This window comes from Mesoplodon mirus (genome assembly GCF_964341445.2).
Source record: "Mesoplodon mirus genome assembly, chromosome: 6".
NCBI lineage: Eukaryota > Metazoa > Chordata > Mammalia > Artiodactyla > Ziphiidae > Mesoplodon > Mesoplodon mirus.
In genome coordinates, this window is record NC_138982.1 from 24,559,813 (window position 1) to 24,583,163 (window position 23,351).

The following is a 23,351-nucleotide window of genomic DNA, read 5'->3' on the forward strand; positions in this document are numbered from 1 at the left end:
CTGTTTTTCTGGAGACACAGGGGTGAGATAATGTGAGCCTTTCTCAGTTCCTGCCATTGCGCTCCAGAATCTTTTTTTATTTTTTTTTTTACTTTATTTTTATTGGTGTACACTACTTTACAATGTTGCATTAGTTTCTGCTGTACAACAAAGTGAATCAGCCACATGTATACATATATCCCCTTCCTTCCCATTTAGGTCACCACAGAGCACTGAGTAGAGTTCCCTGAGCTATACAGTAGGTTCTCCTTAGTTATCTATTTTATACATAGTAGTGTGTATATGTCAATCCCAATCTCCCAATCCAGCCCACCCACCCCTAGAATCTTGATACATGTTGTTCCCTCCTTTGTTCTTGCTTCTAAGGAACAGGTGACACTCCTCTGCTGATATTGATTACCTACACTCCTGGTTCACTAGTTGTTTCTCTTTTCAGATATTGCTCAATGAATTTTTCCTTTCTCCTGGAACTTCTCTCCCACACCTGTGGCCCCTTAACCCCATCAACAAAGTTTGTTTGGACTTTCCTTTTGCTAAAGAGGAATAGCCTTCCTCCGTTCTGTTACGAGCCCTCTACCCCCAATCTCTCTTTTTCATTTTCAGTTGATAGATTACTCTTTAAAAAAATGTGACTAACACTCTTCTTTAATTCCTTTGCCACTCAGAATAGTTATACCTTTCTAGTACAACAATTCTCTTGAATGTAATCAATGAACCCTTTTAAACCCAGTCCTTTTCCAAAACAAAACCAAAAGCTTTCCCAATCTGTATTAATGTTTCTCCTTTCATCTCTCTGCCCCAAAGTATCCACCTCTGTTACAAAGCTTTGCCCTGATTTGGTTCCTACGACACTGAAATAACAGAACACACATAGCCCTCTCTTCTCATCTTTTGGGTTGTGATTTGGCTGTACTCTTCTTTCTATTGAATTATTAATTTACTCATTCAATGAATATTTTTAGAGCCTGTGTGTCAAACACTAAGTTTGGGGTTGAGGCTGCAACAGTGAAAGTATGTTCCACCTTCTCAGACCCTACAGGTTAGTACAAAAAATATAAATAAGAAAACTATATAAATAAGTGCACTATCTCAGTCCTGTCAATCGCTTTATGCAGAGCTCCATCCATTGCCTGTAAATCCATGTTTTACAGCTGATGACACTGAGGAACAGGGAGGTCACAGAGCTTCAAGCTTCTGTCCTAAGCACTTTGTGCTTCTTTCTCTCCTCTACCTCACTAACTGCACGTTCTTCCAACAATTTAACTCCATATGTGCACCCCAGGCTCTCAAACATGGGAGCGAACCCACTTCCTCAGAGCAAGGCTTGAATGTCTGTGTGTAAGCATTGCCACTTGAACATCTGCCTCAAACCGCTGACTAAAAGTGTCCAAAGAGAACTCATTAACTGATAGTCTTTCCCAAATACACATAAAGAGAAAATCAAACAATGGGTTTTCCTTCTTGACGTCTCAGTTCTTAACGGTGTCCCTGTTTATCTAGTTCCCGGACACAGAACCACAGAGAGATCTGGAACAAATCCCTCTTTGCCACATAATGTCTGCATCCGGTTAAATATGTCTCAGAAATGTCTCCTTTGAAACTCCTTCATATTTCATTTCCCACAAGCGTTATCATTGGCCCTACCTTACGAGCCCTGACCACTTCCACTGCCTCCTAAGTGCCTTCTATAGCTCCGCCATCTTCTGATTCTAGGTCTTCTATCAACTTGTTATATCAGATCAGTCTTCTCGCTACATTTCTGATCCTGGCGTTCCCCTGCTCAGCACTTCTGAAGTGAAGTACCAACTGCTCAGGAGAGCAAGCATAGCCCCTGCCAATCTCTTCAACCATTGCTTCTCCCTTCTTCCATGCACGGTATGTTCAGGGCCGAATGGTCCACTACTCCCCATGCTTTTCTGCCTTCACTCTTCCACCTTAAAGGTCCCTCCTTTTAACCTCTGCCTGGTGGAATCATATCACATTTAAATTTTATCTAGGGACTTCCCTGGTGGCACAGTGGTTAAGAATCCGCCTGCCAATGCGGGGGACATGGGTTCGAGCCCTGGTCCGGGAAGATCCCACATGCTGCTGAGCATCTAAGCCCGGGCGCCACAATGACAGAGCCTGTGTTCTCGAGCCCACGAGCTGCAACTACCGAGCCCGTGTGCCATAACTACTGAAGCCCGCGTGCCTAGAGCCCATGCTCTGCAACAAGAGAAGCCACCACAATGAGAAGGCCATGCACCGCAAAAAAGAGTAGCCCTTGCTAGAGAAAGCCCGCGCGGCAATGAAGACCCAATGCAGCCTAAATAAATAAAATTAAAAAACTAAAAAAAATAAAGTTTTATCTAGAATGACCTCCCTTCCGTGAAGTCTCTCCAGACCTCCCTGCCTTTTGAACCCTCTTTGGTAACGTGTGTGTAGGTCTTCTCCGGCACCACAGCCTGCCTAAAATGGTGTTTATTGGTATCTAGTCAAATTGCTCTTTCAAAGCAGGAACTGTGTCGGATTCTGTCCACCCCCAGGAAAGGCCTTTAGTATGGGGAAGGCTTATCAACGCTTGCTGAATTGAAATGGTGGGCTGAATGTTTAAATCCAGGTGAAAACACATAGAGATACGGTCAAACCAAGATAAGAGTCGTGCTAAGTTGAAACATGACCTATCTTTTGGTGCATCGGGTATATTTCTCTATTTATTTCCTTGTTCTTGGCATTTGCTCTTCTTGGTTTGCTTTACCTATTAGCTTGATAAGCAATTTAAGTACTTGGTAATACACATTGAACTGTGCTGCATATCTGGCAAAGTTAACAACTGGCTTGGAGGAGGAAGATTAGACTGCCCCTTGGAGGTTGTTACTTAGCATTTTCTTTCTGAATGACTGTTTTTGTGGGGTGGTCACTGTTGACTGCTCTTTAGAGCTTGAGAACATATGAAGTGGAAAATTTCCAGTCTTCCTTTACACTTTCATCAGCATTAGCATTCCTAATGATTTTATCAATAGTAATTATTTTTTTAAATAAAGTTATTTATTTTATTTATTTATTTTTGGCTGCGTTGGGTCTTCGTTGCTGTGTGTGGGCTTTCTCTAGTTGCGGCGAGTGGGGGCTACTCTTTGTTGCGGTGCTCAGGCTTCTCACTGTGGTGACTTCTCTTGTTGCAGGAGCACGGGCTCTCGGTGTGTGGGCTCCAGTAGTTGTGGCACGTGGGTTCAGTAGTTGTGGCTCACGGGCTTTAGAGCGCAGGCTCAGTAGTTGTGGTACACAGGCTTAGTTGCTCTGTGGTATGTGGGATCTTCCCAGACCAGGGCTCGAACCCATGTCCCCTGCATTGGCAGGCGGATTCTTAACCACTGCCCCACCAGGGAAGTCCAGTAGTGATTATTAATGAAAAAAATGATAGCCTTGTATCTGTAGGGCATTTTACCTTTTTGCACTGTGTTTACAAGTTATTTGGCCTCCATTGCATCCTAAAACCCCATGACCAACAGAGTGCCTTAGCGACCTGTTATTCCAGATCATCTTACAAAGTTGCTCAGCTTATATCAGAAAGCAGGTTTATTTTGTTTGTTCCTTTGTGTGTGGCCACTCAAAATGTGGCCCTTGGATCAGCAGCCCCTGACTCACAATTAGAAATGCAGATTCTCAGGCCCCATTCCAGACCTACTGGATCTGAATTTGAACTTTAGCAAGATCCCTGGGTGATTCCCCTGCACGATAAAGTTTGAGAACTACCTCTGTAGGTCCTAGACCAGGATAACAGAAGGTGTGTTTTCAACCCCAGGGTTTGTACCTCGTGTGAGAGAGGGGGAGGGAGAGGACCAGAAGATGGGGGAAGGAAGAAAAATCTTAGGAGGACACTGGTCCTTCGAGACGGATGAGCACTCAGGTTTTGTGGAGGTGGGGCTTCCCTGTATATTTGCAGTAGCTTCACCCCATCACTTTGTATCTGCACTGAGGTTAGAGGTTAACTATTAAAAGAGAGAGAGAGCGAGCGAGCGAGAGACAGAGACAGAGAGACACAGAGAGAGAGAGAGACACAGAGAGAGAGAGAGACAGAGAGAGAGACAGAGACAGAGAGAGAGACACACACACAGAGAGAGAGAGAGAGAGAGAGAGAGAGAGAGGTGTGTGGGTGGGTTGGGGCGGGGAGTAGCTGTCAGGCACCTGCGCCCAGCTCTGGAGGATAAAGGACCTAGGCATGGAAGGAAAGCCCCTCTCCCGAGCCTCCTGGAGCAGCTCATTCCCAATATCTCTAGTTTCCGGACGCATTTCTCCGCCTCGCGTTTCCCTTAACACCACGAGCCGCTCATTCCATGCAAGCTAGCTCCCAGCCTCCCGCGTTTTTGCTTCCTTCTCCGCGTCTGCGTCTCCCGCCCTCTCTCTCGGCCCCCGGCCGGCCCCGCCCTCGGCTCCGGCTCGCACCTCTCCCGATCCGGTGCACCTGAGGCGGGCGCGGGCGCGGGCCGCGTGCGGAGTGCCAGAGGCGCGCCGGCGTTAGAGAGAGGCGCGCTGACGGCTACCTTCAGCCCGCGCCCGGGTACCGCGCCCCCGGGTGCCTCACGCCCGGCGTTCAGGGACCGTCCTCCGCCGCCGCCGCCGGAGCTACGGGCGGGCAGCTGTGCGCCCCGGGCACCGCCAGCCCCGGCGGCCGCTCCTTCCGATGCCAGGGCCAGGGCGCCGGGCGGCCGCCGGCAGGAAGATGAAGGGCTCGGCGGGAGGAAGGAGAGAAAAGCTGCTGGGCTCTCCGAAATCTCATCCCGGCCGCGGTAAGTTGAGCGCAAAAGAGGTGGCTCGGCTCGGGTGGTGGAGTTGGCGTGGGGTGCTGGCCACGGCGCTGGGGGGGTGGGCGGCGGTGAGCCCCTGCGGGATGCGAGGCGCGCGGAACGGGCATTGGCACGGTCCGTCCCCGGGACCTCCAGACCCCCGGGCCTCCAGCCCCCGGACCTCCCGCCCCCACGCTCCCCACTCCTCCCCCCATCCGCGTGCCCTGTTCTATCCGTCCCCTCCCCTGCCTCTTGCCTCCTCTGTTCCGCGCCCCGCTGAGAGGTTGCGGGGCGGGAGTGGAGAGCGTGGAGACTGAGGGTCTCCGGACACAAAGGCTGCCGAGGACCAAGGGGTCGGGGAGGCAGAGGAGGGGCGAGGGGGTCGGCCTGGCTCTGGCCGTCGCCGTCGAGGGCCGGGCCACACGAGGCTGGACACCCCGTCGCGCGTCTCCTGTTGGTAGCGTGCGGGGCGCGCTCCCTCCTCGGGAAACCTGGCGAAGTTGTTGGGATAAGAAAGCACAGCGGGCCGGCTTCCTGATTGTCTTTTCATTTTCTTCCTTTCCCCGCGAGAAGCAATTGAGCTATGGGAAGCTTCTCTCCAGATGAATTATTTTGACTTTTAGGGTGGGGTTGGGAGGCTGAGGATAAACCAGCGCCCCTGGGTCGGATCGCCCTCCTGGGCAACTGAGACCGCGTTAGAAGTGAGAGCGCAGGGTGGGTGTACCCTGCGACTTCTTGCATTTTGGGAGAAGTTTTATTGTGTGTGCAGATTGGGGTCAGAGGAGAGCAGTTGCGCCCAATATGGTGTCACCCCTTGTGGGAAGCCCAGTTCCTCATCTGTCCCCCTTATAATTCAGAGTTGGCCGCATCACGTGCTTCTGGAGGCCGTGTTTATGTCTGCTTTAGCCTGAGCTGCGGCTAAAGTAAGGGGCAGTGAGCTGTTCCTGGGTGTTTGAGTGTCTCCAATTTCTGGAACCGTAAGCCGACTTAGGACATTATCCTACATTCTGTAGGTATAACTATGGACCCTCGTGCTGGCGCTTTTATATGACATTCCTGTGGTGCTTTCTGAAATGTGATGGGGAGATTTCTTTTGAGGCAATTTGCTAGTTGGTCTGTTAAACGCGGTTTTCACGTGTCCACTTAATTCTGATTCACCATGTCCCCTGCAATCGACTGAAAGGTGTCTCTCCCTCTGGGTTTTCATGCCACCCTTGCCCTGTCCTGGCTAATTCAGTCACTATTCTCTGGTCTCTGAGCATGAAAGGCAAATATGGGTCATTTCAAATTATGTAGATTGATGCAGCACAGCGTGGCTGAGGTTTGATGCAGTTTCTTCACGTTTCCTTCCAGATGTTCCTCAGGAATGAATTTTGGGCCTCTTGTCATGGAGCTAAAATATAGACTGGGGGAAAGGACAAATATCTTGAGTTAATGTATTATCTGAGATTTATTTATTTATTTTTTCTAATTTCTTTTTTTTTTGGCTGCGTTGGGCCTTTGTTGTTGCTCTCGGGTTTTCTCTAGTTGTGGCCAGTGGGCTTCTCATTGTGGTGCCTTCTCGTTGCGTGCAGAGCACAGGCTCTAGGCACGCAGGCTTCAGTAGTTGTGGCACTCAGGCTCAGTAGTTGTGGCTCACGGGCTTAGTTGCTCTGCGACATGTGGGATCTTCCCAGACCAGGGCTCGAAACCCTGTCCCCTGCATTGGCAGGCAGATTCTTAACCACTGCCCCACCAGGGAAGTCCCTGTCTTAGATTTAAATAAATGAAGTTTGGAAGCTCTCTGGACTAGGAGAAAGTGACCTGAGACAAAAGTTAGGGCTTTTGGACTATTTTTGCTATATGATAAAGTGGCTGAAGGACCTCTGGGGTCACTTAATGATGATAATAATAATAATAGTAACAATAATAATAATAGTAATAGTGACACCAGACATTTGTTTCCTGTTCACTGCATACCAAGTAGTGTATTAAAGGCTTTATGGGCCCTGAAAATACATAACAATTCCAAGAAGGCAGTACCTTTACCATCTCCACTTTGTGGATAAGGAAAGGGAGGCTTCAGAGATGTTAAATTTGGAAAAGTTCCAGAGTCAGTGTTTTGGAACCCCAGATTGCTGGACTCCAAAGTTTGTTCCATTAACAACTACATGACCTCTTTGAGACTCATTTGAAAAGTGAAAGGACAACCTGTCTAAGTTCTAAATCCCATGAAAAGGTAGTAAGTTGATGACAGTAACACAGATTGATTCAAACACAGCTACTTCAAATGTATTTTTAATGTAACAGAAATGTGGAACTCGTGACTTGAAATCAAGTGAAAATTGGGTGGCATTTATGTAATTCAGCCTGCCAGCTCTAGAGAGGACTAAATGCTGAGGTCTTGGTGTTTACCTTGTTGATGTTCCTCCCTTGAGCCCATTATTATAAGTCAGTAATAGAACTAAATATATTATAGCCCTGCTCTTAGAAGTGTGTAATTTATAACATCAAACCTACCTTTGAATGACTCTATAGAGTTATCCTGAGGTCTACCTGGACACTGTCCTATTTCAGCCAGCTTATAATTAATGTTTAGGTCCTAACAGGATGTTGAATTTCTGTTGAAATACTAGCAGCTTGTTTTAAAAATTCCTCTTTGTTTTCAGCGGTATTTCCAAAACAATTACACCCCCTGTTGTGATTTGCTATTTACTAGGTACAACAAAAGTTCAATAATGAAACATGTTTGCAGTTCAACAAAACATAGTGTTTCATCTATAATGACAACTCTGGCTAAAAGATTCACATCTAATCTAGGGCTTATTTTATTTGAAATTTAATTAAGACATTGAGTTTCTTATTGCTGTGCAAAGTGTATGCAGGTGGCTGAGTACACATCTTCCATTATTTTCTCGTAATCTCCAACTTTATAAATTCATTGCTTGTGAGTTCTTCAGATAAGCTTTGTCAGTGCCTGTCTAAAGATTTTGAAGTTTTTAAAACTAAGAGCAAGAGCAACAAAGATGTATTTATCATGTTTCTTCACAAGCTGATATTATGCTTGTTCAGGGAATAGTGATAAATCACAGATCTGATTTGCCTGCACTTACAGAATTACCAAATAAAAGTGTATAAATCTATTGGAGTGCTATATTAATATGTTAGAAGTGGGAGCAGCTTTGGGAAATAGAGAATCTTTGAGGAAGATTTTACTATGTTTCATTGTATTGTACTTGCATGGTATCTTATTGTTTTCAAATAAAACTGTATTTCTCTGTACCAGTAAACTAATGGTTATTGCCATGTTTTCTCTTTTGTTTTAGGGTTAAGTTGTGTTTTCTAGTAGTAACTTAACATTGCATGGAATATACATTTGTGTCTTTCGATATAGTTGAAGTCTTAAAAAAACATATTTTGCTGACTGAAAACAATACATTTCTGAATATGTAAGGGTTTTAGCAGGAGTATAAAAATAGAATAGTAATAATTTGCCTAGAGGTTTTGTTTGTTTTTTGAAATAATGAGGTTGTTACAGAGGCTAACATATTTAACCTTAGTAGTAAAATATTGAAACTAATTATAAACTTGAATTGCAAAATACTTTATGATAGTGGGAGTCTTATAAATGAGTTAACCTTATAATTACATGAACATATGTCTTCCCATGTTTCACGATTTTTTAAGTTCAGTATTTGCACAGTAAGACTAATAGTTTATTTGATGGTATTGGTGATTTGAACAATCACATCTCTGAAAAGTGATTTAAACTCCATAAGCATCTGTGTCACACTGATATCACAGTTTGAAGAAACTAATATTGGGGAAGGATTTGTAATTTTGAATGTTTCAAGAGCTGAGAACTCAAGGTAGATGACACTTAGTTTTTTGACAAGGGCTCTAAAGTGAGAGTCTGAATAAAATGAAGCCTGTAGGTTGACAATCAAGCAAGCACTTAAATAGCCTCTTAGGAGACCTAGATCAGCACAAATAGACTGCAGGCCGAAAATTCAGGAGTATCATTAATCTTTTGACCAGTGGATAACACATTGGAGATCAATTTTAAAATTCCAGTACATTAAAAATGTATAAATTTATACCTTCTAGGGCCTATTAAAATTAGCAATCACTCCCCTTTCTGGAATAACCCAGCCTTAACTTAAAAAAATAAAAAAAACTGCAATGAGAAAGAAATGTAAGGATATTGAGGGGCAGAGATGAATCAAACTCCTTCACCAAGTCTTTATTCCATTTAAAATGTGACTTTAATCCTATCTAGATAATTCTAGACCACTTTTAGCATTTTGTCTAGACTGAGTATGAGTTTTAAAGAGTATCTTACTCCTAATGTACTGATGCACTTGGAGAGGACACCAGAACACAGTTCTAGAATGGGACAGGGACTTCTAGACCAATTAAAGGCTTGGATTACTTTGTCTATAGTGTCATCCAAACAAGCAAGTGTGTAGCACTTCTAAACAGGTCCTTTAAGTGAGAGGTTTGCAGTGAAGGAGGGTTCTTATTTACCTTCTGTGTAGTTCTGTAGCCCATCTTTCGAAAAACAGTACCAATCTTGGACTATCTTGAGTTTAGATCTATGTGTCTCCAAGAGAGGGAAAAAAATATTACTATGGTGCAACGTCAGGGAAGTCCAAGTGAGGATTTTCCTAAGGATTTCTCATAACATGGGGTCAGATGTTTTTGATTTAGTTTTTTTGTGATCTTGTCCTGTGTTCTGTTTTTATATCCAAGGAGTTATTCATTGCTGTCTTTATAATGTATTATTAAAATTTATTAGAGATTTCTTTTTCCTTTAACTATCTCTCATCTACCTTCATGAAATGAAAGGAAAGTGAATGAATGTTTCTATACTATCTTTACTTTTACTTAAACAGATGAATGGGACTTCCCTGGTGGTCAAGGGGTTAAGACTCTGAGCTCCCAATGCAGGGGGCCCGGGTTTGATACCTGGTTAGGGAACTGGATCCCGCATGCTGCAACTAAGAGCCTGCAGCCAAATTAATAAATAAATAAAAGAAAATAAGTCTCCCTCTCCGGGAGTCAAGCCATGTTATAAAACAAACAAAAACAGAAGAATACACAGGAAACTCCAAAGGGCATCTTTAAAAAAATCGATATTTTTAAAACTGCATTTTGTTGAGAACAACTTCTGAGAGTTAGTGTCCATGTACCAAATCTATCCAGATTACCTAGAATTTAAGAATAAACGTTTCAAGTGCTGGGTTGAGTTCTCAGGGGTTTACATATTTTACATTCATAGTAAAACATGACATTAAAGTAGTAGAGGTAAAATAGTCAGTTAACATGGTGTAACACTTAAGAGTGTGAACTCAAGAACTAGAATTCCTGGGTTTCTCTCCTTGCTCTGTTTCTTAAAAGCTGTGAGAAGTTCGTGAACTTACTGTTCATCTCTTTGCCCTGGTGTCCTCATCTATAAAATGGTGATAATAAACAATCTATTGCATAGGTTGATTGAAGACTTAATAAAATATATATGGTACTTTGTATATTTGAAGCACATATAAAGTGTCTAGTGTACTAGTGTCTAGTACAAAGTGAATATGCCGTAGATGTTAACTATTTTTAATTATCATCATGTATTAGCTTCCTGTGGCTACTGAACCAAATTACCACAAACTTGGTGGCTTAGGACAGTAGAAATGTATTCTCACAGTTCTGGAGGTCAAAAGCCAGGAATCTGTATCACAGGACTGAGATCAAGGTGTTGGCAAGGCTGTGCTCTGTCAGGATGCTTGAGGAGAGAATCTGTACCTTGCCACCTGCAGCTTCCAGCGGCTATTGGCATTCTTTGGTTGGTGGTCTTATCACTCCCCTCTCTGCCTCTGTCTTCCCTTTGCCTTCTTCTCTGTGAGTCTAAACTACCTCTGCTTTCCTCAAAGGACATCTGGGATTGCATTTAGAGCCTGATATTTTATTGCTGATAGATCAGGATAATCTCCCATTTTAAAATCCTTATTTTAATCACATCTGCAAAGACCCTTTTCCCCAATAAGGTGACATTTATCAGTTCCAGGGATTAGGATCTGATGTATTTGGGGGGAGTGCACACTATTTTGCCTACCACAATCCTCCTCCTCCTATTTTTATATGGTATAAATGTATAAGATAGCAGAACCGACATAACTAAATTGTGGAAAGTGCAGAAAGGACGAGAAATTTCATCTATTTTTAAAAGTATATTGTCTGAATTTATGTTCAAATTTTGACCAGATTTGGATCATAAACTTCAGGGCAATTAATTATTTTCTGTTCGTTCCACTTTACCATAATGTAGCCAATAACTATTTGATGAGTGATTATAGAATGCTGGTGCTGGGGATATTATGGCTATGTGCTTATAGAATGCTGGTGCTGAGGATATTATGGATATGTGCTTATAGAATGCTGGTGCTGGGGATATTATTGATACCAACACCAGCAGGAAAAGCAGGTTAGTGTGTTGAAAATCTTTTCATGTGCTTATTGACCGTTTGTGTATCTTCTTTGGAGAAATGTCAGTTCAAGTCCTTTGCCTGTTTTTAAATTGAGCTGTTTGCTTTTTTGTTGTTGATAATAATAGATATAATCCCATAGATAATAATCCCATTATGGGGGGGGCTATGTTTTATTGATCTTTCTACCGCCTGCAGTGCTTGTCAGTGCCTTGAACAAAAGAGGTGTCCCAAAACATTTGTTGAATGAATAAACAATTACATTCTACTGTGTGATAGACATAGAATTTGTAAAAAATTGAGGTAAATAGCCTAAAGATACTCTGAAAATTGCCTTAAATACAACATAATAATTTCTCAGATTTTGATATGCTTTGTCATTTTCTCTCTCCTGAATAAAGGAGACACAGCTCTGTTACTGGTTAATTGATGGTTTTTAGTAGGTTGAGTAAAGTTTTTTAGCATATCATAAAGAAGAGGAAATTGCTTTCAAAAGACCATTTTTCAGTTTCCATGAACTTTGGCGAGCACTTTGCATTTATAAAAATTCCTTTTTAATTAGTGGCATGATTCTTAATTATTTATTAATCATAAATTATGTCTGATGCCAATGTATCCTTCTTTGGCTCTCTATAAATAAAAAATCTGAACAAATTAATCTGAAGAGATGATTCTGGGGAAAAAAACAGTTTTCTCTTTTAAGATCATAAATTAGAACATGTCTTCTTAAATTTTCAAAGTTGAAGAGAAACTATTCAGAATTCTGAAGAAGTTAGAAGAAATAATTCCTTTCTTAAAAGATTGCCTACTTTAACAAGAGTAAACGTTTTTCCTAATTAGGATATTTTAGCATGCATAAGAAAATTTGATAAAAACTAAATAATATTCAGGATAGAAAAGGTTGCTATTACAAATGGTGGGGTTCACATTTTCTATGTCCATTTAGAACAAAAGTTTTTTCATCTTTTTCTACTAATACACATATTAAAATCTTATATGGAAATAGTGTTTCACAGAATACAAAAATGACATGTGAAATTTCTCAATGGTTTCTTCCCATAATTAGGTGAGTAGGTGTTACCATTAACCTTATTTACAATTTTTTAAAGGTAAGGAAACAAAAGAAAGGTTATGTGATTTTGCAAGGTCAAATAACTCTCAGGTGATAAAGCTGAGCTGTGAGCTAAGCATGTCTGATTCAAAGCCTTAGCTTCCCTGTACTACCCTGAAAAGCTTCCTTTTTTTTTTTTTTTTTGCCACATACACAGGGAAATAGCTTCTGTTAAGTCTATCAGACATTGGAATGATTTACTGGAGGACAGTGATAGTACATGAATGAAGTGGAGATGAGAACAATCAATAAACGATAGTATTAAGGGAACCCTAATGAAACTTTAATTTGAAAATTGCTCCGAAGTGTACTCCAGGATAGGCTTTATAACCATACTCAGATTCATTATGAAGATAAACTAATTTTATGCAAATGCTAAAGCGACTTTTACAGTGATTTTCTATACCTTGATGTGGTCCTTAAGGAAAATTGTCATGCCCATTAATAAGTTTCTAAATTGATTAGGCTAATTTGGTACTCCAAAAGGCATCTTTCTATAAATTAATGCTCCCTATTACGTTCTGATTACAACGAATTGCTTGCCGTGCCCAAGTCTGAAAGTTTCGTTTCTGCATTTTTGTGCTTTCTCAGCCACTGGCTTTCCTTTTCGTCTTACCACATAAGAACAATGAATCATCTTATCCATTAAGCTGAGTTTGGAAATTCTGTGTTATTCAATGAATTTGTTGTTACTCCACCCCTGTGATAACTTGAAACCTGGCAACTTAACTACTTTCCCAAATGTGTTCATGATGCAAAATCAACTAGTTTTGTTTGGAGCAGCAAAGGGTTTTTCATCCTTATACATCAAATGGACTATTTTAATAATCGACATCATGTGTTTCAGAATAATAAAATGTTTAAGGTAATAATAGTGAGTGATCTCTAGAGGGGCAGCATAATCAAATAATATTAGAAGGCTCTCAGTTTTTCTGACCTGAAGGAAACAGAAATGTGCCAACTGAGTGATCACCCTGATTATCAGAGTCTCTTAGGAATGCACAGTTATTCATTTCTATTTCATGAATTCCCACTCAAGAAGAGTCAAACATTAAAGTTGAAGTGTTCTTTGTTTCTAACAGTGAAAACACGAAATAAACAGAGGGACACACAGCCAGACAATGTATGCCAACGCAATGGGCCTCTCATACCCCCTACAGGAAACAGGGAATATGATGGCCTTGGTATCTGCTACACTTTGAAAGAATTTTTGAGATTTCATGCCATTGCTTTGTCATTAAAATAAATAGCAATGAGTCTTGGAAGCTGGCTCTCACTGAGGGGTCAGTAGTAGAGTCTAATAAATGATGATGGTAATAAGTTATAGAAATTTGGTTGATTGCCATAATGTGTATAGAGAATGTAGTGAAGTATGACCTTTAGGAGACTGCCAAGCACTATGTAATAGCTCTTGTGTCTGAAACCAGAATTGTGGAACTGATTCCAAGAATACAACTGTGTGTGTGTGTGTGTGTGTGTGTGTGTGTCATGTGTATCTACAAGCTAAAGATTGAAAGGTTAGTTTGAGGATGGCTTGGCATACTTTTTTGGAAAACCGTAAAAGGAGTTTGGTATAAAAGAATAAAATAACCAGGTACACATTTTAAAGAAGGTAATCATGCTCTTAAAGGTTTATTTGACTAGCAAAGGTTTATTTGACTCTTGCTCTATTAGTTCCTGAAAGTTTTCAGAAAATGTAACAAGTTGTAAGTGTTTGACTGTCAGTACTTTCCAAGATGACATTGGGAATGTCCCCAAAGAGGATATTGTTAAAAGTGATCAAGTGTTGTGAGTTTAATAATCACGGTAGTCCCAACCTCAGTTTTGTCATGCTGTTTGACCTCTTCTTTTGCCTTCCATTCAAGTAAAAAAAAGTGGTCCCATAAACAATTGTGAGAACTGAAACCTACGTTAAAAATACCTTTTTCTTCAACATTATGCTGCCTTTAATACATGTAGCTAATCCTCTTTTCCATGAAAACAAATAAGTCATATGGCCAAGCACCATAAATGATATACACATTGGTTTGCTTATGTATGATTCATAACTAAGTTCTGTACTAGGGAGAGATTTACTGTCTCTCTAGGGCATCATCTCCTGTCATTTCTACTGGAATTCCCACTGTCATCTCAAATCGTGTTGAGCATTTTGCTCCTAAATGCAGCTCCACTTCTTTTGGACTTGACCCTTTCAATACCAACACTGTTCTCTCAGAATTTAACTATTTCTGTACATTTTAACAGCAGATACCAACCTTGACTTACAGTGACTTGCAATGGTTGCTTTGTTATTGTCATACATTAAGAATCATGGGAACCTTAAGAAAGGTCCTGTAGTTAGTATCATTACATTTCTTTTTCATATCTCACCATTGCTGAGACCAATACTAAATTCCATCAATATACCCAAGGTAGCAGAACACCTGCAAATATTCAAGGAAGATTTAGCTTCATTTGTGAGGAAAACACAAAAGCTGTCTATTTTATTTTTCCTTCCTTTATAAGGCTAAGACCAGCTCATTTTTAAGGAGGTATTGGGTTCCACAAGACAGAAAAGTCTCTCGGAAGTCACATAATAATATTTCTGTGTATGTTTTAACTGAGTTGAATCAGTTCCAGCCTCCTTGTAGCACTACCCAATGAGAGTAGATTTACAATGGCCACTTTGAGAAGTCATTCCACAATTACGTTTTCATCTTGTTCCCAATTATTAAGTCAAAATGGCCAACGATAGTTGTAGATTTTTTTTTGTCCAGGGAGTCAAAGCATCACATTTTCTGCTGAATGATAGAAAGGGGTCATCTGCTTTCATTTTCTGGGTCTGGGCCTGGATTGTAACCAGTTGGTTTGGAGGATCATGCCATCGAGTCACTAAATCATATAGATGGTTCTAGTAACTGAGGAGATGAGTGTTTGCTTTGCCATTTAAAATTTCACTCCAACTGGACATCCATTTTCGGTACTGCTCAGCCATTCTCCCAGTTCCCAGTAGGTCCTCCTATAAAGGCCACTCTAATTTGGTCCTGTATGTCAAGTCTTTTGTCCAATGCCTGCTCTTACATTCAGAATGTGATCTGGATTCAGTTTCTCAGATGAAATAAAGACCATTAGACAGACACATCTTCAAATGTTCCTTCTTTCATTACCCATCACAGCTTTATTTACAACCATCAGATCACATTTTTCTCACAGAAAGATTGCTGTCCCAATGCCTGCTCACTTACTTTATGGTCACACTTCAGGAGGAGTTGCCTCTTAAGCACTTCATCCATCACTCATCCTCTCTATTAAACTTTACTCTCTCTTTCCATCTGTTCTCCCTGCAGACCTGCTCAACTCTGCTTTTTGCGCAGAATAACTTCCTTTGAGCTGCTGTCCTAAATCTCTTCTTGGAATCATGGTCAAACTGTGGAAAGGGCAGCCTCCATGCTTTCCCTTCATTTTCTCACCTTAATTTGTCATGCTTCCGAGACACTTTACAATGATTGAACATGAGCTTTGTGTCAAATCCAAAGGTCTCTTTTCAGTATCATTTCTTCTTGAACATGCTGAAATATTTGATGCTGCTGATTATCCTTGTTTTTTATTCAGCAATGCTTATTGAGTACCCAGTACTGTATAAGGTTACAAATTATAAATCTTGGAAATATGGATAACTTTCAACATTTTATCTCCAGGAACTTAAAGTTAACTGGGAAAGGAGGAAAGAAACCATTTAGAATAGGGCATATCCAATGTGGTAGTGATTTGGTCTATTTCCTAATATTTCTTCTTCTCTTCTTTCCAATCATCTGGAAGGATTACAATTCTCCACCCCCTGAAGTTAGGTTATGACATGTTATTTGCTGTGGCTGAGACCGTGTGAATGGAAGTGATGTGTCACTTTCTAGCAGAAGACGATAAAAGCTGGTGTGTGGTCTGTTAGGTTTTTTTCCCCTATCATGGAGACCAGTGGTGTTTCAGATGGTAGAGGCTTTAATAGCTGTGACCCTGAGCCAGGATGCATTAGAATGGAAGGCCTGCTGACCTGAGATACACATATTGTATAAGCAAGAAGTAAGTCTTTGCTTCGAGTCGCTGAGATTTTAGGATTTTGTTACTGCATCACAACCTAGCATATCCTAACTGATACAGTGCTCTATGGTAATGTGAGTAAAGCACCATGAGAATATATCTCTGTGCTTTCAGGCATTGTTATCTGCACTTCCAAAGCTTCCTACTAGACTTTTCAAACTGGATGTTCCAAAGTCACCTTAAAATTCACCATATTAAAAAGAAGTTCTTAAAAATATGAAAGTAATTGCTAAGGAATAAGTGAATTTAGCTGGCTTGCATCTAACTGAAAGGTAACAGAAGGTCTGTGAGAAAATCAATTCACAACCAACTATATATATTTCCTAACATACTTGTTATTGTGATTCATGGATACTCTGAAGTTTGTATTTTCTCCTTTTTAAACTTCTTGAAACTTAAAAACATTTCAAGTTCACTTAGTAATGTGGGGATAATGATATGCTTTGGTCTATTTTTCTTCGTATCTGAAAGCTTCATTGTGTTAAGACTGGAAAAGTACTATGTAATTATGTGTGTGAACTTCTTGATAGTCTCAATGATGGAATTTTCTTTTTATGTGCTAACGCTTATTCCTGCACTTTTCATGTAATTAATATCTTCACAATAATATAGGTCCTATTATAACTTGCTGTCTCACTTCCTGTCCATACTGAAGAGAGGACATTTTTTGGCTAGTAAATGTTTTGCTCACTTAATGGTAGCCTCTTATTTTGTTACCACTCTTGCCTCGTGTTCTTGATATTTAATATCATGCTCTCCTCTCTTTTAAATATTTTATGAAAGACTTATTTTGTAATATGTATAATTATATATAATCGAGGATAACTTTGAATTGGCTAGACCCAGAAATAATATCCCATTGTAATGACCTTATCTTTGATTTGTGCTCATAGATGTCATATATTCCTCTGACCCTGTATATTAAAGAGTTAAGCCATAACATTCCCTATCCTTCCTTCCTTCCATCCATCCATCCATCCATCTTTCTTTTTCCTATCTATCTGTGTTTATCTATCTAGTCTTATTTCGATACTTGCAACCATATCTTTACATTTTCCTGGACTCTTAGCTTTATGATCTGCTGGGAAAGAGAATTGTAGCATAGAGGGCCTGCTGGATTCTCATTAAGACAGTAGTTTCTATGGCCACAAGGAAAGGACACCATTGTGTTTGGCTTCTTTTTTCTTCACTTCCTCTGCCTTCCCTATCTGCTGCCCCACCTCCAAGTACCCCATATAAAACTCTTTCTTTAAGAAATAAAGGTGATCCTATAGAAAAAATCACACAAAGATAACACTCAAAGCAGCAATGTATATAAAATTTTACATGCCGTATTCATCAAACTATACCTCCTGTACAGTTGCAGTTTCATGTGTGGACCATCTTACAATGGCTCAATAATCAAGGAAAACAGGACATCTGTGATGTATAACACAGATGCTCTGGTTACATAGCATTTTCATGGTTTTGGTCTCTTGATTTCCACCTCCAGATAGTCCTTGGAATGCAAAGTAATTAAATCTCAAACTGCTTAGAACATGCATGTGTGCTTACACAGATGCATATATTATACATCCACAAAATAAAAGTTTTTATTTTTCCACTGTATTTTTTACATGCTTGTTTTTGGGAAAGAAATCAGAAGTATTTTCAGCCTACATACAGAAAAGATAAATACTACTGAAAGGATAACACAAAGCATTTACTGAGTTATATGTCTCTTTGTTGTACTGTAGTTTTTCATGTGTCGTACCTTCTGTACTTTGTGATTTGGAAATATATTTTTCTTTTTCAACAGGCTCTATGGTTAAATTTGTGCTATACAGTTGTATACAGTGTATCCTAAAATTTTTTTATTTTTTCCTTGGGTTAGGACTTAATGAACGTTCTTTTCTTATACTCTGCAAATGATGCAAAGTCATAATACATTTTAGCTTGCTTCATATTTGACTTTGATATTCTTGTGGGTTTTGAAATTTTTTCCTTGAAATTTTCTTTTTTATTTTTTAATCTTTTTCTTCATCACCTTACTAATATTGTCCACTTTTTCTTAATTTCTTGGAATCCATTTAATATTTCTTCTTTAGGTTTTCATGAAACTCATTGACTCCTTGGTCTCAGTTACTTGCTAGGCCTCTTAAGCAGCTGCCACTCTGAGATTTTATTTCTTTTTTTGTACACTCTATTTTCTATTTCTTATACCCTATATCATCATTTTCCTAGATCTTACTGTCATTTTACTGGAATATATAACAAGAAACTATGTTAGAAATGATGTGTATGATGTAAAATAGATCTGCGTGTTTGCAAGACTTGACAACATATATCCAAAGTTTAAAAAATGTGTGTCATTAGAACTATACTTCAATTTAAAAAAAAAAGAAAAAATGTATGTCATTAGAGATAACGAACATCTGGGAATTTCTTCTAAAATTCATTTATTTAATGAAAATATTACAGCGCCTATACAAACTTCATGATAAATCCATAGATGCAACATTTTTTGCAAGACAATTGAAGACCATATAGAAGGCCTCAGAATACAACACGATGGGATACATGAGGTAGCCAAAATGTATCTATTGACATTGAATTACACTTACTGTATTGTGAGGAAATAAAAGGAATCACAAATACATGTAGACTACAATATCTATTTAATTTTATAATTGTATGTGTATAATAAAAAGGGTATAGACAGTGCTATTCAGTAGGACTTTCTGGAATGAGGGTAATGTTCTATATTTCTTTTGTCCAATATGGTAGTCACTAATCACATGTGGCTATTGAACATTTGAAATGTTCTTAGTGTGACCAAGAAACTGATTTTTTTTTTTTTTTTTTTTTTTTTTTGCTGTACGCGGGCCTCTCACTGTTGCGGCCTCTCCCGTTGCGGAGCATAGGCTCCGGACGCGCAGGCTCAGCGGCCATGGCTCACGGGCCCAGCCGCTCCGCGGCATATGGGATCCTCCCAGACCGGGGCACGAACCCGTATCCCCTGCATCGGCAGGCGGACTCTCAACCACTGCGCCACCAGGGAGGCCCAGAAACTGAATTTTTAATTTTGTTAGTTTAAGTAACCACAATACAGCATAGGACTGCTTAGGTATAGAAGACTATTACATTCCAAGATGTTAATGGTGATTATTTCTATTAGAGAATCATTTGTAATAGGTTTTCCTTATGTTTTCTGTTCTCATCTATAATTTTTAAATGATATTTATAATAAAAACAATAAAGGAGGCTTTATTTTGACTAAAACATGTCTGATGGATATTGTCATATTATCAAAACCATGGTATCTAAATCATTATTTAACATTTTAATAATATATTAAAGAGTGCTCATTTCCTTCATATCAACATCTCTGTCATATTTCAGAATTAATTAAATTTTTAAAAGTGATTTGCCTCTCTCGGGTCAAATTTGTGTTTTTAAAGGACAGAAAGGTATTTTTAATAATAGCAACAAAACAGGCAACATTTATTGAGACTTAGTGCCAGGCACTGCTTTACACGTATTAACTCTTTTAATCGTTATTGTACATACTTGAGATATGTACTAATACTTTCTCCATCTTACAGAGGAAGAAACTGAGGCCCAGAGAATTTAAATAGGTTGCCTAAGATGACTCAGCCAGGTGATCTGAGTGTGCAGCGAGAGAATCTGGCTTTCAAACCCAGGCACTATAAAAGCGCTATAATGAGCATAACCATGTGTTTGTCCATTCATATTCAGCAGGGGGGGATAGTGAGAAGCAGGTGGAGCATTAGACTTAAACAGGGTTATGGTTTGGCCAATTAAGAAGGAAGAAAAAGCCAGAAAAAGGCAAGAGAGTGGAAAGTTCATGTGTGTTTGTGATTAGAATCATGGAACGGATCCGTAGATTAGTTCATGGAAATTATATTTGGTAAGATGGACAAGCAGAGCAGAAGGAAGAGGAACACTGAAGTGTAGGTGGGGATAAAAATTGTTTCAGTCCTGGTAGTAAAACATCTGAGCAGAAAAGGTAGGCGGTGGTGGCCAGAGAGTGGGATGTCTCAGATCTTGGAGGGGGTTCAGTTATTTGTACAATTAAGATTAGGGTATAAATGTGAGAATGTGTGGCTGAGGTAGGATGGGAGGGTAAGATCCCTCCAGGGTAAAGGAGTGAGAAAACAAGGCTTTAGAAGGGCCATCTATGTGCATGAAATCGCCATGAAGAATAATTTTTACTGGAGTGGTTTTGGAGAGAGTGATCCTGAGCCGGGAGCTAAAATCTTGCAGTGGTTTGTGGGTTACAGTGACAAGGACGGGCCCAGGTGCTACCGCCTGATGATAGATGATGTTAGGATGATGTTAGGATGTGTTGCCATGTTCTGATGTTTATTGTAACACCAGGATCTACCAGGTAGTAGGCAACTGTATCAGGATGTCCTAAGTTCCAGTTGGGTATATTTCATGCACTTGGAGGGCTACCAAATAGTACAGAGAGTGCACTGTTACCGAGTCCAAGCTGCTACTACTCACTGCACAACAGGCTAATAAAATGAGAGATGAGGTGTTGGAGCAGGGAGTAGAGACTTTATTTGGAAAAGCCAGCAGACCACCTAGAACATGGTGGACTGGCGTCACATCCGGGAACCATCTTCCCCAGATTAGAATTCAGGCTTCTTGTACTAAAAGTGGAGGCAGTATGGTTGGTTGTCACAAACTTCTTAGTCAGGAATCTTTTGTTCTTGTAGCTGTCCTCATAGGTCCATGACATTGTTCCTATGAACCTCCAACAAGACAAGTGTTACTCTCTGTTTTGCAACTTTTTATCTCTATTTGAATGGAAAGTGTTATACCTTTAAAGGTGAGAGCCTTGAGAATGGCTTCTCCTGTATATTTCAGGCTCTAGGCAACATTCCTTTTTCTTAAAATTTATTTTATTAGTTTCTGCTTTATAACAAAGTGAATCAGTTATACATATACATATGTTCCCATATCCCTTCCCTCTTGCGTCTCCCTCCCTCCCACCCTGCCTATCCCACCCCTCCAGGCGGTCACAAAGCACCGAGCTGATCTCCCTGTGCTATGCGGCAGCTTCCTACTATCTATCTACCTTACATTTGGTAGTGTATATATGTCCATGCCTCTCTCTCGCTTTGTCACAGCTTACCCTTCCCCCTCCCCATATCCTCAAGTCCATTCTCAAGTAGGTCTGTGTCTTTATTCCTGTTTTACCTAGGTTCTTCATGACATTTTTTTCTTAAATTCCATATATATGTGTCAGCATACAGTATTTGTCTTTCTCTTTCTGACTTACTTCACTCTGTATGACAGACTCTAAGTCTATCCACCTCATTACAAATAACTCAATTTCGTTTCTTTTTATGACTGAGTAATATTCCATTGTATGTATGTGCCACATCTTCTTTATCCATTCATCCAATGATGGACACTTAGGTTGTTTCCATCTCTGGGCTATCGTGAATAGAGCTGCAATGAATATTTTGGTACATGTCTCTTACTGAATTATGGTTTTCTCAAGGTATGTGCCTAGTAGTGGGATTGCTGGGTCATATGGCAGTAATATTTTTAGTTTTTTAAGGAACCTCCATACTGTTCTCCATAGTGGCTGTACCAATTCACATTCCCACCAGCACTGCAAGAGTGTTCCCTTTTCTCCACACCCTCTCCAGCATTTATTGTTTCTAGATTTTTTGATAATGGCTATTCTGACTGGTGTGAGATGATATCTCATTGTAGTTTTGATTTGCATTTCTCTAATGATTAATGATGTTGAGCATTCTTTCATGTGTTTGTTGGCAGTCTGTATATCTTCTTTGGAGAAATGTCTATTTAGGTCTTCTGCCCATTTTTGGATTGGGTTGTTTGTTTTTTTTGCTATTGAGCTGCATGAGGTGCTTATAAATTTTGGGGATTAATCCTTTGTCAGTTGCTTCATTTGCAAATATTTTCTCCCATTCTGAGGGCTGTCTTTTGGTCTTGTTTATGGTTTCCTTTGCTGTGCAAAAGCTTTGAAGTTTCATTAGGTCCCATTTGTTTATTTTTGTCTTTATTTCCATTTCTCTAGGAGGTGGGTCCAAAAGGGTCTTGTTGTGATTTATGTCATAGAGTGTTCTGCCTATGTTTTCCTCTAAGAGTTTGATAGTTTCTGGCCTTACATTTAGGTCTTTAATCCATTTTGAGCTTATTTTTGTGTATGGTGTTGGGGAGTGATCTAATCTCATACTTTTACATGTCTCTGTCCAGTTTTCCCAGCACCACTTATTGAAGAGGCTGTCCTTTCTCCACTGTACATTCCTTAGGCAACATTCTTAACTTGTAGCAAAAGCAGTGGAATACAAAGGTTAAAGTAAAAGAAACACCCATAATGAAGTCAAATTTGTTCCTCCCTATTACACAACAATAAATCAGGGAGGAGTGATTGTATCTTATATGTAAGTCCCTGAGCCACTGATCTGGATGAGAACTTGATGCTGCTGGGCATGGATATGGTCCAGGAGACCCCGTGGAACTCAGCAGGAGTGTCAAGGGAACAGACCGTGTCTGTATCATTGGTGCAGCACAGATGAGTGCATCTCCATGAAGAGAGGACCATCCACTGGGTGAGGAGACCCCAGCAGCAAGAGTCCATGGCAGGGCTCAGGGCTGCGGGTTTAGGTAAGCCCAGATCTCCACACCAGGAAATAGCTTGGATGCTACCCACACAGAGGAAATCACAGGAAGGAATCTATAAGCTCACTATCGGTTAGTGAGATTTTTCAAATAAGGAACAAACAATCACAGGAGAAGACAGCCAGATCTCCAGGGGCTAACACAGCAGGAAACACCTTTTCTTCCTCTTCTTCCTTTCTACCTCATCCCCAGAGGAATAAGAAGCTTTCTGGGGGGGGGGGAAGTTGTGACATCAGATGAGGCTTCGTGTCACTCCACACAGAACTCCAGAGCTCAGAAGGAAGG

General features: G+C 40.2%; 1 protein-coding gene across 1 annotated transcript in view; it reads left to right on the top strand.

Moving 5' to 3' along the window:
• Positions 1 to 4,699: 4,699 nt before the first annotated feature.
• ZNF385D (zinc finger protein 385D) overlaps positions 4,700 to 23,351 on the top strand; it is a gene marked incomplete at both ends in the record, with an annotated part of 955,511 nt that continues 936,859 nt past the window's right edge. Inside the window, one exon of the mRNA XM_082624858.1 lies at positions 4,700 to 4,766. Within this exon, the coding sequence (XP_082480984.1) occupies positions 4,700 to 4,766 (67 nt within the window). The remainder of the gene's footprint in view (positions 4,767 to 23,351) is intronic.